This window comes from Tribolium madens, unplaced genomic scaffold (genome assembly GCF_015345945.1).
Source record: "Tribolium madens isolate multiple individuals breed KSU strain unplaced genomic scaffold, Tmad_KSU_1.1 Scaffold_3;HRSCAF=73;Tcas5.2_LG2, whole genome shotgun sequence".
In the NCBI taxonomy this organism is placed as follows: Eukaryota; Metazoa; Arthropoda; class Insecta; order Coleoptera; family Tenebrionidae; genus Tribolium; species Tribolium madens.
Window position 1 is genome coordinate 4,651,582 of NW_025401006.1, and position 15,506 is coordinate 4,667,087.

The 15,506-nt window shown below is 32.4% G+C and overlaps 5 protein-coding genes across 6 annotated transcripts in view; 1 reads left to right on the forward strand and 4 right to left on the reverse strand.

The window, feature by feature from the left end:
• Positions 1–249, reverse strand: part of LOC123007336 — a 28,208-nt gene extending 27,959 nt beyond the window's left edge. Inside the window, exon 1 of the mRNA XM_044402575.1 lies at positions 133–249. Within this exon, the coding sequence (XP_044258510.1) occupies positions 133–146 (14 nt within the window). The 5' untranslated portion in view covers positions 147–249. The remainder of the gene's footprint in view (positions 1–132) is intronic.
• Positions 178–2,064, forward strand: LOC123007333 (trans-Golgi network integral membrane protein TGN38-like). 2 transcript variants are annotated; one of them, XM_044402571.1, is made up of 4 exons: positions 178–378; positions 431–1,449; positions 1,541–1,707; positions 1,756–2,064. In XM_044402571.1, exons 2-4 carry the CDS (start codon positions 450–452, stop codon positions 1,903–1,905), a joined length of 1,317 nt encoding a protein of 438 aa, XP_044258506.1. In that variant the 5' UTR covers positions 178–378; positions 431–449; the 3' UTR covers positions 1,906–2,064. The 2 variants fall into 2 exon arrangements, with proteins under 2 accessions (XP_044258506.1, XP_044258505.1); XM_044402570.1 differs by having other exon boundaries at positions 191–378; positions 1,523–1,707.
• LOC123007334 (melanization protease 1-like) lies at positions 2,031–3,854 on the reverse strand. The gene is made up of 7 exons (XM_044402573.1): positions 3,784–3,854; positions 3,711–3,738; positions 3,478–3,661; positions 3,028–3,272; positions 2,353–2,543; positions 2,240–2,306; positions 2,031–2,192 (listed from the first exon to the last, which is right to left on the reverse strand). The coding sequence occupies exons 1-7, from the start codon at positions 3,850–3,852 to the stop codon at positions 2,074–2,076; spliced, it is 903 nt and encodes a 300-aa protein (XP_044258508.1). The 5' UTR covers positions 3,853–3,854; the 3' UTR covers positions 2,031–2,073.
• A 1,345-nt stretch (positions 3,855–5,199) lies between these two features.
• LOC123007613 (transmembrane protease serine 9-like) overlaps positions 5,200–15,506 on the reverse strand; it is a gene marked incomplete at its 3' end in the record, with an annotated part of 12,546 nt that continues 2,239 nt past the window's right edge. Inside the window, exons 9-24 of the mRNA XM_044402998.1 lie at positions 14,603–14,700; positions 14,424–14,551; positions 14,312–14,375; positions 14,087–14,264; positions 13,836–14,041; positions 13,577–13,791; positions 13,350–13,529; positions 11,191–11,374; positions 11,016–11,146; positions 9,185–9,390; positions 8,947–9,132; positions 8,625–8,899; positions 6,325–6,405; positions 6,068–6,272; positions 5,549–6,018; positions 5,200–5,504 (exon numbers count right to left, since the gene is read on the reverse strand). Coding sequence (XP_044258933.1) covers positions 5,200–5,504; positions 5,549–6,018; positions 6,068–6,272; positions 6,325–6,405; positions 8,625–8,899; positions 8,947–9,132; positions 9,185–9,390; positions 11,016–11,146; positions 11,191–11,374; positions 13,350–13,529; positions 13,577–13,791; positions 13,836–14,041; positions 14,087–14,264; positions 14,312–14,375; positions 14,424–14,551; positions 14,603–14,700 — 3,112 coding nt within the window. The remainder of the gene's footprint in view (positions 5,505–5,548; positions 6,019–6,067; positions 6,273–6,324; positions 6,406–8,624; positions 8,900–8,946; positions 9,133–9,184; positions 9,391–11,015; positions 11,147–11,190; positions 11,375–13,349; positions 13,530–13,576; positions 13,792–13,835; positions 14,042–14,086; positions 14,265–14,311; positions 14,376–14,423; positions 14,552–14,602; positions 14,701–15,506) is intronic.
• Positions 8,475–11,696, reverse strand: LOC123007887 (acyl-CoA Delta-9 desaturase-like). Its single transcript, XM_044403381.1, has 6 exons — positions 11,494–11,696; positions 11,191–11,374; positions 11,016–11,146; positions 9,185–9,390; positions 8,947–9,132; positions 8,475–8,899 (listed from the first exon to the last, which is right to left on the reverse strand). Exons 2-6 carry the CDS (start codon positions 11,369–11,371, stop codon positions 8,596–8,598), a joined length of 1,008 nt encoding a protein of 335 aa, XP_044259316.1. The 5' UTR covers positions 11,372–11,374; positions 11,494–11,696; the 3' UTR covers positions 8,475–8,595.

Here is a 15,506-nt window from a genome sequence, read left to right on the forward strand (position 1 = left end):
TTTTATTCAACCACCCTACTTTTTATATTTCGCGCGTTTGACTAGGATTTTCATGACCTCTGGTTGGTAGTGTAAATCCAAATAATCGAGGTTACAAATTGTTAGAAAAATAAGTAAATAGCGAAATCTTACCTTGACATGATCATAGATTGAGTAAGTTTGAGGAAATTGAGTCAAACACACTATTTTAAGGCGCCGTTTTTGCATAAAAACCACTAGGCAGCGAGTTGGGGTTTTTTGCTGGCTTCGTTTGGCACTTAAAGTATCAATGTCAAACATAAAATAGTAAAAACTTGAGTTTTTTGTGGTTTTAACGCGATTACATTGTGAATGAGTGCAAAAACTTGAATTTAGTCTTATTGTAGTGTTTGTAGTTGGGTAAGGATGTTACTTTTTTGTTAGTTCTCAAAAAACAAAATCGAATTTTTAGGGGTTATAAGTCTAGAAAAATGAACAAAATACACGCTATTTATTTATTTTTGGGGCTCTACTCCGTCACAGGTGCACCTGTAGAAAAGTCAATGTATGATGCCATTCAAGAAAAATGTCCGAGTGTCTCCTCAATTCTCTCATTTAAGACGCAGCCATTATTTAAAATTTGCAAAGACTGGAAGAATATTAGTGAAATAAGTAAATTGACAGAAGCTAATGCAGCTAAAATACGTTGTTTGCTATATTATCAAGCATTTACTAAATATTGTACTCAGACTCAAATTGTCAACACAACTGTGTCTCGTGAACTGGAATATGATCTTGATACTATGTGTGAATATATAAAAAGTATGCCACATAAGAATTTAAGCACCATTTTTGCAAATCGGAATAATTGTGAAACAATTTGCACCGATGAACTTGAATTGCCTCACTCAGTGTGTAAAATTTCATATTATTTTGCGCATTTGGATGTGAATAAGCCTCCTGAAGACCCTAGTAAGACAGACAATATTGTTCAACAAAGTCAAATTACACAAGATAAACTTCAGTCTGGAAACTCACTACCTAATCCTGCTCCTGCAAACTCTGCTGTAGATCCTGGAATAAGCGAAGATAAAGCCCTAAATAAAACAACGCAGAAAACAACGTCACAGAAAGATATTGCACCAGCTGATACACAGCCACAGCACGAAAATCCATCATCAAAACAAGCAGAAACTCCTAATTCTGAAAGCTTACAAGATAAAGTTCTATCTCAAACAGCTCAAAACCCCCAAGCTGACCAAACTCGAGTCGAAAATCAAAATTCTGTCTCCATAGATATTAAAAAAGTTAAAGCGATTGTACCAAATCCGCCCCAAGAGGCTAAAAAGGTTGAAACGGTTAAACCAAATCCGCCCCCAGAAACTAAAAAAGTTGACGCGGTTGAGGCAAATCCTGCGAATCAGCAGGATTTGCAGCAGGAGGACAAAATGCCTGATGATGACGACGAGGACGAGCAGCCACCAGACCAGCGTAAGTATGCTAATTAATTCAGTACATATAGAGTGTCCTGGAAATAAATGTCGAACGTTCGTGTGATTTACAGTAGAGGATGATATTCCAGAATCGAACTTGAACGCTGGTCGCGTCTCAAAACCATCGAAACTCGACGAGTCCGAACCTGTGAATTACTCCTCAGAAATGGAAAACGACTCTTATTTCTTCACGTATTTCATGGTGCTGTGTGTGATTTTCATCGCCGGTTATGTGTGTTATCACAATAAACAAAAGGTAGTTTTAAGGTCGCCGCGGACTTTGTTTCACTAATTTGTTTTCCAGATTCTCGCATTGATTTTGGAGGGACGCAGGGGCAAAAGACAGTACAGAGGGCGAAGACCGAATTCTGCCAATTACCACAAATTGGACAGCAACTTGGAAGAAGCCATTAGCTCGTCGTGTAAGAAAAACACGAGTAATGTGATTTACTGAATTTGGATTCTTTGTAAAAAATGTACATAAATAGAGACGCATCAAATTTTCTAAATTTATACGGTGTGGATAGAGTTGTGTTTTGTGTTGGAGCCAAGTTAGATAAGTTTCCTGATTGTATTAATTTATTCAAGTTATATAATAAATTTTTTTCATATCTGGGAGTGTTTAGTAACGACAATAAGCACCATCGCGGGTATTTTCTCTGATCCAGTCGAGTTTGTTGTCTAAGCGGACGTAAACTCGGGGTAGGTGACTCTGACAAGGGGGATCCCACGCTGTTATACCTTCAAAAAGATTTTTTTTTATTTGACATTTACGACAAAGCGATTACCTATTAAAACTGTGACGTTATACATTTTTTTCGGCTTGGTAACACTGAGTAGGCCTCCCATTTCCGCCTGAAACAAATGATACAAACAAAACCGAATCGGGTATTTTCCTCACCCCACACGGTTTCGAGCGATTATCACCAACACCACAAATAACTCCGGTTCCAATTCGTTGATAATTTGAATTAAATCGTCTACATTGTTCCAAATCCAATATTTTTGTCTCAACATTTTTTATTTTCTTATTATTTAGCGAAAAAAACGACCATTCGACATTTTCTCCAAAAGTGTTAGCAAGTTTATTGACTGGAAGATATTGACATTTTTTCTAAACAGGGTGCACAAAACTCGCGCCCCAGAGTAAAATGCCATGTAAGGTAAGATACCAGGAACATAGAAAAATGTTTAAAAAAATGCTATCTATAAAAATTTCGAAGTTATGAGAATTTAATTTTTGCACTTTGACTATTTATTTATGATGGAAAAATAATTTTTGTGCTACAGGCTATTAGAAGAAACAAGGAAGCTGTATCCTAAATTGTAACTGTGTTTAATGTTTTTTGTGGCTTTTATTGGCAAAATTTTTGTGCTTTTCCTAAATAATTATAAAAAAATATATACAAGATCATCGATATCACTAAATAGACGTAAAAAATGCCAAATGTCAAAATTGTTTGACAGATTTTTTTAAACATTTTTTCCATGTTCCTGGTATCTTATTTTACTTGAAATTTTTCTTTGGGGCGCGAGTTCTGACACCCTATATATTGATAATCACGAATAAACTTACACTTATCAGCAGGTGCCGGTAATTGGATCGGATAAATAGTTTTGCTATACTTGACATCTTTTTTTAATTTGAGTAACGCTAAATTATTTTCGGCCGTTTTAATATTATTCGGGTCGTAATAAAAGTGTCGGATAATTTCGCTGACTCCGCTTTGGAAAACCCTTGGTTGGAAAATTTCCGACACGTCTTGTTTATACCCATTGTAGAATCCAAGATGAACATTTATTTGATTTGCTTGAATTGGCCTAAAACGAACGATTAATCAGAATTTCGGATTTTGTAATAATTGGATTTATTGAATGGAAATAAGTAATAAAAAAAACAATGAGGCATAAAACTGTTTTGTTAATTTTCTCATTAAATTTCGTCTTCTTTAGTTGGTATAAAATTAGAATAAATTTGTTAATCTCATGGTTTTAATCAAATTTCACAACTAACACGTTTACTTACGCTGAAACACAACTCTGCGAAGTCAAAACATATTTGTCGTTAATTAAAGCCCCCGAACAGAAGCGGATTCGGCCCAAATTCGATATTTTTATTTCAGCCAACCAGGGATATAAGTACGGTTGGGAAATTTCAGTTGGGAATTCTGGAATTCCTCCTAACTTTGCAAAAAATCGTCTCCCCGCCTCTAAAAATAAATAAAACACATACGATGGCACGTTTTTTAAATTACATACCGCATTTGACAGGCGACCAAATTTTAATCTAGAAAATATGTAAATTTGGGGTTACAAGAGATCAAAGTCTTACCCTATTTGGAACACATTTGAAATTTGCTTGTGTGTAAAGGAGGACAATGAAAACCCACCGCACAAACATGTTATCGCATATAAACTAACAATTCGCAATTTAGGCGATCGTTTTCTTAATTAATTTTCGCCCCACTAGTTGCGACTTTGATAAAATGTAAAACTATTTACTATTGTTTAAAGACTTGTGCAGAAAATGGACTGTTAATTAGCAGCAATTTAGGTTTTGGACCTGTGTTATTAAAATAAAATACAATTATTTGATCAACATTTAATTACGGTTGTTTGCAGATTTTTGATGATTATGATAACATTACTAAGATTGCCGATAAATTCAAAAATATCCAAAATATATATTCAAAACTAAGTATTTCTAATTTTGCAGTTTTTTCGACTCCAATCAACTTCTCGGAACATTTTACATAAGTAATACTTAAACCATTATACACTTTTAGTCTCTTTGAAGTGCATTTCGATCAATTTTAAAGTTTTTTATTTTTAGACTTTTAACAATATTTTGGGCCATTTTCGGTACCCGGGGTGGTCCATTGCCAATAACTCCGGACTTATTGGTGATAACCTCTTATGTTTATTACCGTTAGAAAGAAAATTAGATTTTCTATCATATACAAAATGATCAGTATTCTACGATAAATAGTTATCAAGAAAATTTCTGATAAAGTCAAATGTATCGAAAATATAAATTCGACTATAACTTCAAAACTATTGTAAATGTTGCAGTTTTCTTAACGCCAATCGATTTTCCAGAACGTTTTACATATGTCTACGTCTAAATATTATATCATTGAGGTAGAGTTTTGCCGCAATTTAGAAAATAAAAAAAGTAAAAATTGTGAAACTTTAAATACGTTTTTTTACGAAACTATAAGACTTAGAGCAAAAAGTAAAAAACCATTAAAATCTACTTTAAATTATCTATCTAATGGCGTAAACCGGAAGTCGCTTCGTATTATGGTTCCGGGGCGTATTCTCCGGTTAATTTTACATGTAGTACTTACTAGTTTTTTTTAAGAATAAAAAATTTTTGATTTTTTGGTCAAAATCATGCTTAACTTTATTACTCAATATCTCAAAAACTATGCATCGTAGAGTATTTTAACTTGTTGCATCATGTTCAGTGCGTAATTTTACGTTCAGAAAACCATATTTGAAGCGTTTTTACGATTTAAGGTAAATTGACTATTTTTACCTTCAAAAACTCAAAAAATTCGATTTTTTTTTTAAATTTGACCCAATTACGTTTTATGCACTTTTTTGAGTTTCTAGAATCTCTAGAAATGTAAAAACGATATAGGCACTAAACTTTAAAATTGTCGATTTTTAAAGTAAAATAAAACACATTTATTTGATCGACATTTTATTACACCTTTTTTGTTTTTTTTGTGCTTTTTGTGTGGTTCTTCTTTTTTATCAAATGAACTACTTGTCTTTTATCTTCAATTTTGTCGTCACTTTTATTCCGATTTCTGATGATTATGATAACATTATTCGGTTTTGGGTAAGTTTCATGTACCACATGGGCTGGGTTAGGTTTTGGTGGCGGTTTCACCGATTCGGTACTTTCGTCACTAGTCGAATTTGAGCCTTCCATTGTTGCTTTAATTCCTGTTTTCCCTTCAATCCAATTTACGTAATGAGAAACGTCGGTATAAACTCCCAATAAATTCGGGTTAGCGCAATGAAAACCAAAAGAAACCACTCCTAATCAAACATTAGACATTGTTTTAGTTAAAAATAGCAAATACCTAATAAAATGTAATTTCCAAACTCATCCATAATTTGAAATGGCCCTCCACTATCCCCTTGACACGTGTCAATCCCTCCTTGCATATAACCAGCACAGAAAGCACTGATTAACTTGTTTGGGTCGTTTCCAGTCCGATTTATCATTTTTTTGCATTCATAATCAGAGTAGAGTAGCAGTCGGGCTTCGTGGAGGGTGCAAGGAGTGGATCCGTGATAACGCAAAGTGCCAAGACCTGGAACTGAACCTTCTCGAGGGCGAGTTTTGACCACACTTTTCGGAAGACAAATTGGTTCATAATTCGCAATTTCTTTCAAAATTAGTAGAGAAATGTCATAGTAGGGGATATTCTCTTTGTATTTTTCATGAATGTGGACTTTTTCAACAGGGAATATTTTTTGGGTCTTTTCTTTTTCGCACCGGTTGTAAATCCCGAGAGTGACATTGTAGACGTCCTCCAGTTTAGTTTTTCTAAAAATTTACTCAATTTAAGTCAAGTTGGGGATAATATGACACTCACTTAGCATCGTGACCTGTTATATACTCTTTGTAACAATGCGCGGCTGAAATTATCATTTTTGAACCCACCAAAGTGCCCCCACAAGCAACCACATTTGAAACAATCAAAGCAGCGTACCAGGGGTATTTGTAGTAACCCACATCGTACCCAGCAACTATTTTTTCTTCTGGTAAATTTGTACCAATAGCTCGGCCACAAACTTTGCCTAAAACCAACACCAACGTTTAAAAATTTCAAAAAATAAATTCGGTAGGTACCCTCGCCATTTAATTTTGAAAACACTGATAATATTTTTACAAGAAGCAATAGACAGGCAGTGATAATCATGTTGGGCACAACTAATCACCTATTTGTAAATTTATCAATCGGTATGTTCCTAATTATGCAAAAATTGTAAGAATTTAAAACCTTGGACAAATTTTCTGTACTTTTTTAGCTTGTGTGTAAAAGTAATTATTTTCGTGGTAGTTTACATTTCAGGATTAACCATTTATATTTTCTGATTCACGCCTCAGCGGAAATGGGAAACGATGCATGGGATCACGATAATGTAATTTTCTAACAGCCATTTACCCACGCTTTGAAGATTCTAAACTTAATTGATCGTTTGGTTTGACCTCATATTTTTACTTGTTTAAATATTCTTAGTTAAGTCAAAATTTAAACTTTTTCTAATTTTTTCTCTAAATATTTATTTTGTAAATGAAAGATTGAGGTCAAAATAACATAAATATACTGAAGCACAGAAATGAAGAGCACTTTATGAAGAAAAGTATAATCTAATCTAGCAATTTTAATTTTTTTCTTTTACTAATTTGGCAGACAATGAAATGAATGGTTTTTTTTCAGTTTTAGCATTTAAAATTATTTAGTTAACAATTATATGACTGATAGTTATTTCAAGTTTATAATTCTCTGTTTGGTTTTGTTCTTATTTAATACTTTTTAACAATATCGTTGTTTTTTTTAACTGAAAGTGGTCTCAGGTTATTAATTTTTTTACCAAATTATTTTTTTATTTTGAAATATGAGTATAAGGAACAAATTCTTAAACAGTCTAGAAAAAATAGTCAAATTTGATTTATTTTTTGTTGTGGTTTTGTTTAATTTTTGTGGAATTAGAATTTCTATGAATATCAGAGACCAGTCAAATTATTCTCTTACATTAAAATATGAGTGTAAGGCAATTTTTAATAATTTAAGAAAAAAATAATTACTTGTGATTTTTTGTTATAGTTTAATTTTAGTAATGTTAGATAAAGTTAGTTTTGTATTTTTTTCGAATTTTTAAATTTTCATGAGGATTAGAGACCAGTCTCTACATGCTTTCTGACATTTCCGTATTATTAATTTATTAAATAAGTTTTTTTCAAATATTTTTCACTCAATAAACAGGTTGCAAAAATAATTATTTAACAAACCGAAAACTTCAAGTTCAATGTTAAGTATTAATTTAAATTTTTTTTTAATGAAAAAAACAATACACAACATACAGGGGGTCAATTTTAAAACTTGCACTAGAACTAAAAAAGTTATTGAGAATCATTCAAAACCGTTTCGGTGGTTTTTAGGGGGAATCAAAATGGCATGGTAAGTGACGCTCCTCCACCCACCCTTCAAGCCACAGCCAATTTTAAATGGCACGACCGTACTTACGATACATCGTTGGAAAGCCTATAACAAGCGCTTTTTAAAAATGAAATGCAACAGCCTATTTGGTAAAGCCATTTTTCCAATTATTCAAAAACGAAGACGCTAAATTTTTATTTTTTTATTATATTTAAGGGTGGGTGGAGGTGTGTAACTTATCATGTCATTTTAATTCCCCCTAGGAACCACCAAAACGGTTTTGATTGATTATTAATAACTTTTTCAGTTGAGAGAAATTGCTGATTGCAAGTTTTAAAATTGACACAGTGTATATTGAAATAGTTACCTATTTTTAACATTTTTTGTGTAGAGATAAAATAATTTGATTTCATGGACAATAATATAGTCTGAAATTTATTTTTAGTATTTTAATATTTTTTAGTTAGCAAAATTAAAATATAAAATTTCTTTAGCTTAATAATTAAAGAAAAAAGCCTTAAATTTGATTTATTTTTTTATGGTTTAGTTTCAGTAAGGCTCACTTTTTTAAACCAGAGATTTGCTGGTAATTCAGTTTTAATTTTTTTACAAAGTTTTTTACTTAATAAGTATGTGGAAAAATAATTCTTTAACAATGTAAGGAAAACTAAAACCTCAAATTCTATTTATTTAAAATTATAGTATAAAATTGGTAATTTTTCAAGTCAAGAAAAAAAGTCAAAAAAGAAAAAAGCTTTAAATTTGACTTATTTTTCCTATGGTTTAATTCTAATAAGTTTCACTTTTTTATGTGTGGAAAAATAATTCTTTAACAATGTAAGGAAAACGAAAACCTCAAATTCCATTTATTTGAGTATAGCTTTGGTTTTAACAATATAAACACACAAGATACATAGTCTTTATAAATATTTGGTACAAAATACACGACTAGCTACTTCCTACCCATTTGCCGTAACCTGTCTATCACTAATATTAACTTCCATTTCCTTCTTCTTTCCAAAAACGGGATGAGTTCCATCTCCTTTTTTTACAGCTCTGATTTTAACTTGTTCTGAGTTGGCTTCTCTCAAATCATAAACCAGTCCGAAATAGGCAAGAACATCAATAATAAAAGTGGTTATTGAATACCTAACACCATATTCGGCGGCTCTATAATCCGAAGGAAAGGCATGGTGATAATTATGCCAGCCTTCCCCAAGAGCTATCATTGAAATAAAATAATTCTCCACCGGATTCATAAACCTGAAGTTGATAAACTAGAGACGAAACACTTTTTCGGGGTTACTTACTTATCGTAGGGCTTGGTCCCGTATAAATGGGTAGCACTGTTGATCAGCCAAGTCGCGTGCAACTGAAGGATATATCTTGCGAAATAACTAATAAAAAGCGAGTTGACGAAAGACTCCTTCCAGCCATAAATCGGGATTGCGATTGGTATCCCGATAGCAAAGATGATGTACAAGAATTTGTAATGACTGGAATTTGAATTAATTATTATCGTGGGAAGTTGGAGGAGTTGGGAGTTACTCTTTTTGGAGCATGACTAGCGAGTCGTTCTCCAGGTCACTCATGTCGATGGTTTTGCCCTTGGAGATGACAGCGGGGTGCTTTTTGCTCATCAACCAGCCGATGTGGGAGAAGAAGAAGCCCCGGTTGGAGTTGTGGGGGTCGGCGTCGGTGTCGCTGTACTTGTGGTGCTGGCGGTGGTCCCGGACCCAGATGTAGAGACAATTCTAAATTTTCATATTTTCAATGGGTGCATAAAAAAATTGGTATAACTTGCAGGACTTATGCGAAAAAACGATTTCTTCCTGTATTTAATATTTAGGAAGAACATATGCACTAAAAAACGTAAAGAAAATAGTACATGTTCAAAATTGCAAAATTCTTCAAGTTGTTGAGTTTTGAAAATAATACACCACTGTTAAATTTGAAAAAAATATTGGGAAACAATAAAAAAAATACTTTTTTAAAAATTCGCATGAATATTCGTAAATCTAGTACTGAATACAGCTTGAGGAGTATCAACTTTTCATTAATGCAATTAATTTGAGATGAGTAAAATTAGGGTATGCAAAAGCAAAATAAATGGTCTCAAAAATTAGCCAGTATTGGTTTTTGATTTTTTACATTTTCAAAAATATCAATTTTTTTTTATTTTTGAATATTTTTTTCAAATATAACATTCAAAATTGTAGATAAAGGTGAAAAAAATTACTTTTTTCATTTTGATGAAGATTATACAATGTATACAAACAATTAATTCTTTTGGAAAATTTTGATCAATCGACGATCAACCGAGAAAACAGTTTAGAGCTATTGGGGGTGCTTTAGGCTATAAAAAAAACCTAATGACATATTAAGTCTCCTCGTCAATATTCGTGAATACGCGGTAGATTTACGACAACAACTTTTGCTTTTTTCTTTAAATCAATGAGGCAAGTAAATTTTTTTTCAAAAAATTGTAAAATTATCTTGCAGAAAATTTATTCCAGTTTTTGCCTGTGGGGTCAAAAAGATCCTTTTTCACTAAAAGTTAAATATCGCAGCGACAAATCGACATAAAGAGAACACAAAAAAGCAAATTAAAACTGAATGAACAAGCTATGTATTGTTTTAATTAATAAAAATTTCCCCAAGTCCGTGGGCCAAAAAAAAATAAAAAAAAAATATTTTTTTGAGCTATTTCTTAGGATTACGTAGTAACCGTAGCTCAGAAAATTTTTTCATAAAAGTTTTTATGACTATAAACTTGAAGCTTTAAAATGCATCTTTTAAATCTAAATACAACCATTTTTTATTGAGGTACAATATTTCAAAAAACATCAAAAAATTTAAGAAATGTTTTTGTTCTCTAAATATTTTGGAATAGTAAAAGGTTTATGTAAAATGTTTTGTCGTTTTGAAGTTTTTGAATTAATTCAAAGAATGGTAAAACAAAATAGAATAACATAAACGATGAAAGGGGAGAAAAATAATTTTAAAAAAAGCAACGTTACTAAAAAAAGATTAGAATAAATACGAAATTCTAAATATTCTTAAAAGTTGTTACTATTATTGTTTTACCTTAAGCAAAAAAACCCACACCCATTAAAAAAATTCAATGGGTGCATCCGCCCCGATGCACCCATATAGTCGGTGCCCATGGATATACACTTCCCGTTGCAATTAATCATAGAAAGTCCAAATTATTTCGCGTAGTTAAACTTTCATGTCATCAGAACAATACCGAAAAAAGCATCAGAGTTATTATTTGCGGTATGTTCGGAACCGTTCCACAAAGTTTATCCAAGCGACTAAATGTTTGGTAGTGTCGCAAGAAATTTTGTTCAATATTTGCGAGCAAATATTGGCTCACCTGACCGGCGATGGTGTGCAAAATTATCACAGCTAATCGGACCATGAAAGACGCTTTGAAGGCTTTGTGGGAGTACAAGCGGTGGGCACCGAGGGTTATCCCTTCGCCAGAGACGAACATCAATGCTAGGGCTAAGAAAAAGTCAGAATGTTGGAAAAATCAACTTTTGACTTACCGAAAATCGGCGTTAGGATGTGGCAATGTAGCAGCCGATAGCCGCCATAAAGGGCCAAAAGATGAAGAATAAAAAATCCAATAGCGTTAAACCAGACGATTTTTCGCTTGAATGTGTAATCCGTTCCAATGTCTTGTGGTAGTAGAGTTTTTTCTTCTTCGGTTTGTTTGAGCGCTCCCATGATCTTAAATTTTTTTATCAAATGAGATTGTGTTCATGCTGGCTTGGAATGAAGGAATCAAGTAAACAAAATCGAGCCCCTCTCAGATTGCTAATTTTGGTGGGGTTGTGCAATTTGCTTACCAGTAAAGAAATTGATCCAACATGGTCGAAACTTAGTCTTTGACTGACAGTTTTTTAATAATGACTGTACTTTTTTTATAGGTGGTGGGTTGAAGCAATTTTAGGACAATCGTTTGTGGGACCTCACAATTCTAATTTTATCAAAAATCGCATTAAAACTGTCATTGTGTTCATTCAATACGCAGATTAGTCACTTAATAAAAAATTCCTAAAGGGTGACACTTCATTTTTTATGCTTAGTGGCGGAAATCTGAGTGGAACCGACAATCAGCACTTGGATGAACCGGAGAAGATTTTTTTCCACTGTTGTAATAAGTCAAAAAATTCGAATATATACTGATGTGACGATTGCTCCAATTTCGACACTTTGTTTATTATTTTATTTGTCGAATAAGCTCGTTAGGTGACATCTAAGAATTAATTTTCGTAACTGGCAACGCTTGGTAGAAACTGGACAAAAATAGGAAGTGTGAAGACTTGAAATTGGCTTTTTTTGGGTTTCCAAAATCGTACTAATTTGAAATTTGTTTCTTTTGTAAGAGCGAAAGTGTGAATGCATCAGGTGTCACGGAATAACACTGATTTAAATTTTTTAACTCAATTTTTCAATTCGCTAATTTTTACTTACAAATCAGTTTCAGAACAACGTTAAACTACCAAACCACACACTCGACTTGTTTTTTTTTTAATTTTTGGCCTGATATATAAACCACTAACTGGGTTTTCTGCTGATTTTCGAAGGCCAGAAAATTTTGATACAATCATCTTTGACGTAAAGGAATTGACCTGAAATATTGCTGAAATTTATATAATGGAAATCTCATGGCGTCATAATTAATTCATGGAATTAATGAGCACCGCAGTTCTTGTGGTTTAAAACATCAAAATAGTACAATGTTTGTAAAAAATTGATTTTCATGGAAAATACACTGACACTTTAATATTTTATATATTTTGTAATTCATAACGTAAATAGATTAAAAGTAAGTTAATTAACTGCGAAACATTGAGCTTTTACAATAAAAAAAATTCTAAGAATTTTACTGCGTCAAGCGAGCTCACCTTCAACAACTCTGCATCTTTTAACTTTCTCATATCTATAAATGTAATTGTTATTTGTATTACAAGGGAGAAAAGTGTATATTTTCCTCTCAGTAAACACCCAGTGAGCAAAAGACGCTTTCCTCCAGTGTAATACATATAATTTTTTAACGATTCAGCAAGAAAACTTTAAAACTAACCATTTTGTCATTTCTATGAAGGAAGTAAAATTTTTACCTCCTTGAGAGAGACATACAGGGTGAAGAAAAAGTATGGAACCAAGAGTTTTTTTTTCATAAACTGACTACTTAACAAAAAAAATAATTAGTGCAAAGTAAGGTACAATTAAAATGTGATTGTTTAACAAGAATAAAATTTTTCGAAATTTTTTTTGTTTTTGTTTTCTACAAAAAAAATCTAATTATAGCAACCTACTATTACATTTTTTTTTTAATTAAAAACTATGATCTAAAAATTACTCAATAAAATTGTTTTTAACTAGATTTTTTTTAATGAATTTTTAAAGTTGCTTTCCGAGCTCATCACGAAAATTTTCCGAACTTATCCGAAGTGCTCGTTTATTGATTTTTCTCGAAAACACTGCACTTTTGTAATAGATAATTTGCCAAGAATTTTACAGCGTGTTTTCTCGGATTTTTCAGTAGGCACCACAAAAATATGTGTTCTTTAAATCAATAATTGTTCTAAAAGCAGGTCAAAGACATTTATTTATGGAATTTCAGAATTATTTACAATAATAACAAATGTAATTTATTTATTTATCAGAACTCCAAAAACAATTAAAAAAATTAAGTTTTAATACAGTAACAAGCATCTCTGGTATTTTGCACAATCCAGGCTAAATGGTCATTAACTTTAGTATACAGGGCCGTATTTGTGCTATCATCCTCGCAGGCATTTTGATCAGTCATAATCCCAATCAATTCATAAACTCCTCGATGCGAGCGATACATAACGGCATTTCCCCCATCATCCTACAAAAAAAACTGAAAACAAGCCAAAAAAAATTTCAAATTCTTACATCACAGATAACACTAGGGGCCCCAACGACCCCAACACAACCTTTATCGCTAGTATAAGAATCAGTATCAGCAGCCGTTTCAATACACTCTTGACTGTTTAAAACCGGCAAACCGATTTTTTTGGGCCGACAAGTCGTCTGGCCTTCTTCTGCATCATCTGCTGTACTTTTGGGCCATCCCGCGATTGTTGCGACTTGACCCAAGTAGCTATGACCTAAAATTGGGGTCAAAAATGTCACACAAATATTTAATTAATACCAGGAACGGATAAACAAATCGGGGAAACTCTTCGTTCGATTAACACCGGAGTGCTTAGTTTGATTAAAGCAATATCGTTGGCTTTATTTTCGCTGCTGAAATCCGGATGTAGGATTATTTTGTCCACACTGACATTAGTTGAGGAAATGTCGCTGTTGCATTTATCAAACTGGCCTAAAGTCACCTTAATTTGGTAAGGAGTGATACTGAAGAAAAATTAGAGAGTTGAATGGTTGTTTGGGGGTGATTACCCGTCCAGTTGTGATGCTCCGGTTAGCACATATTTGTTGTTGATAAGTGTCCCTGGAATAGTGGAACCTGCGTCATCTCCTTCACCCAAAACTTGTATTGCACTCAACCACGGAAATTCATGTCCTTTTAAATACTCACCACCCGTGAAACGTGCCTCCCTGTTAGGCACCCCACACCCTTTTCCCCTGTTAAAAATCAACATTTGCAGGATTTGTGCTACTTACTGCATTTACAAGGGCTGAAGAGGAAGTCGAAGAGACCCTTTTCGACTTTCACGCCAGAGTTGAACTGGAAATTATTATGTTTTTCGAGTTTGCTGATTTTAAGAAGACTTACCAGTGGAAGAATCAGTAAGATTAGAAGTTTTGTCGGTAACATGACTACCGTCGAACTAGTTGTGTCTGAGGTCAGTGGACTTTTTCCTTTCGCGTTGATGAGTCTAATGAAGAGCGGATGGTTTTCGCCTGCTTAAAATTATATAACGGAAAATGAAAATCGGAAAATGTGGGCTTGACCTGGTTGTGTAAAAGTTTGGTAAGAGTTGAGAAATTTCGATAAGGGTTTGGGGGGTTGTGTCATCGGTTTGCAAAAAGGGAAATATGGGTTACTTAACCTAAAAATTAGTGAACCAATTTTGAGAAAAATTCAGCAACTGAAATTGTATGTGACGCACTTATCAAATCTGTTATTTTTTTGCTTTATTTTCTAGGTATTAATCTATCCTTCTTCAAAAAATAGTTACTAGTTTAATAATATTAAACATTTTTGAACTTCAGTCAAAAAAGTTAAAAACAAATATTTTAATAATGTTCTTTAAATTTTTCTCTGGAATAAATATGTTCACAACTTTATTAATTACTTGTTTTAATAATCTGGTTTTCTCTTAATAATATACAAACTGTGAATGACTCACATATTGTTAGTTATCATTTCAAAAACTTTGTAGTGTGACGATTACTTTTTTAATTGGTGCATTTGTTTATTATTTTTCTCTGAATCGGTATATTTGTTTGATTAATTAAATGGAAAATCAATACGAGATTTTATTTTATTAATGCAACAAACATTCTTAATTTTTTTCTGTTTCTTTTCTGTATGGATATTGAGACTTCGTGGCTCTAATTTGTTAGTAGAGTTTAATATTAATATATTAATACTAATATACAGTAAGTGGCAAAATTATGGAATTGTCTTATTTATTAAAAGTGAAAATATTTTGTTTTGACAAAAATGCTCGAACAGGTCAATTTTGTTTTTAAAAAATACAAAATTCTCAATTGATTTAAAATTTTGTTTTTTGTTGATATTTTTTTTGAAAACTTTATATAATATTTAATTTTAATGTTGTCATATCGACAATTAAAAGATCTATCGAATCGAAATAAATTAAGAATTTCCATTTAAAAAAATGTCAATGAC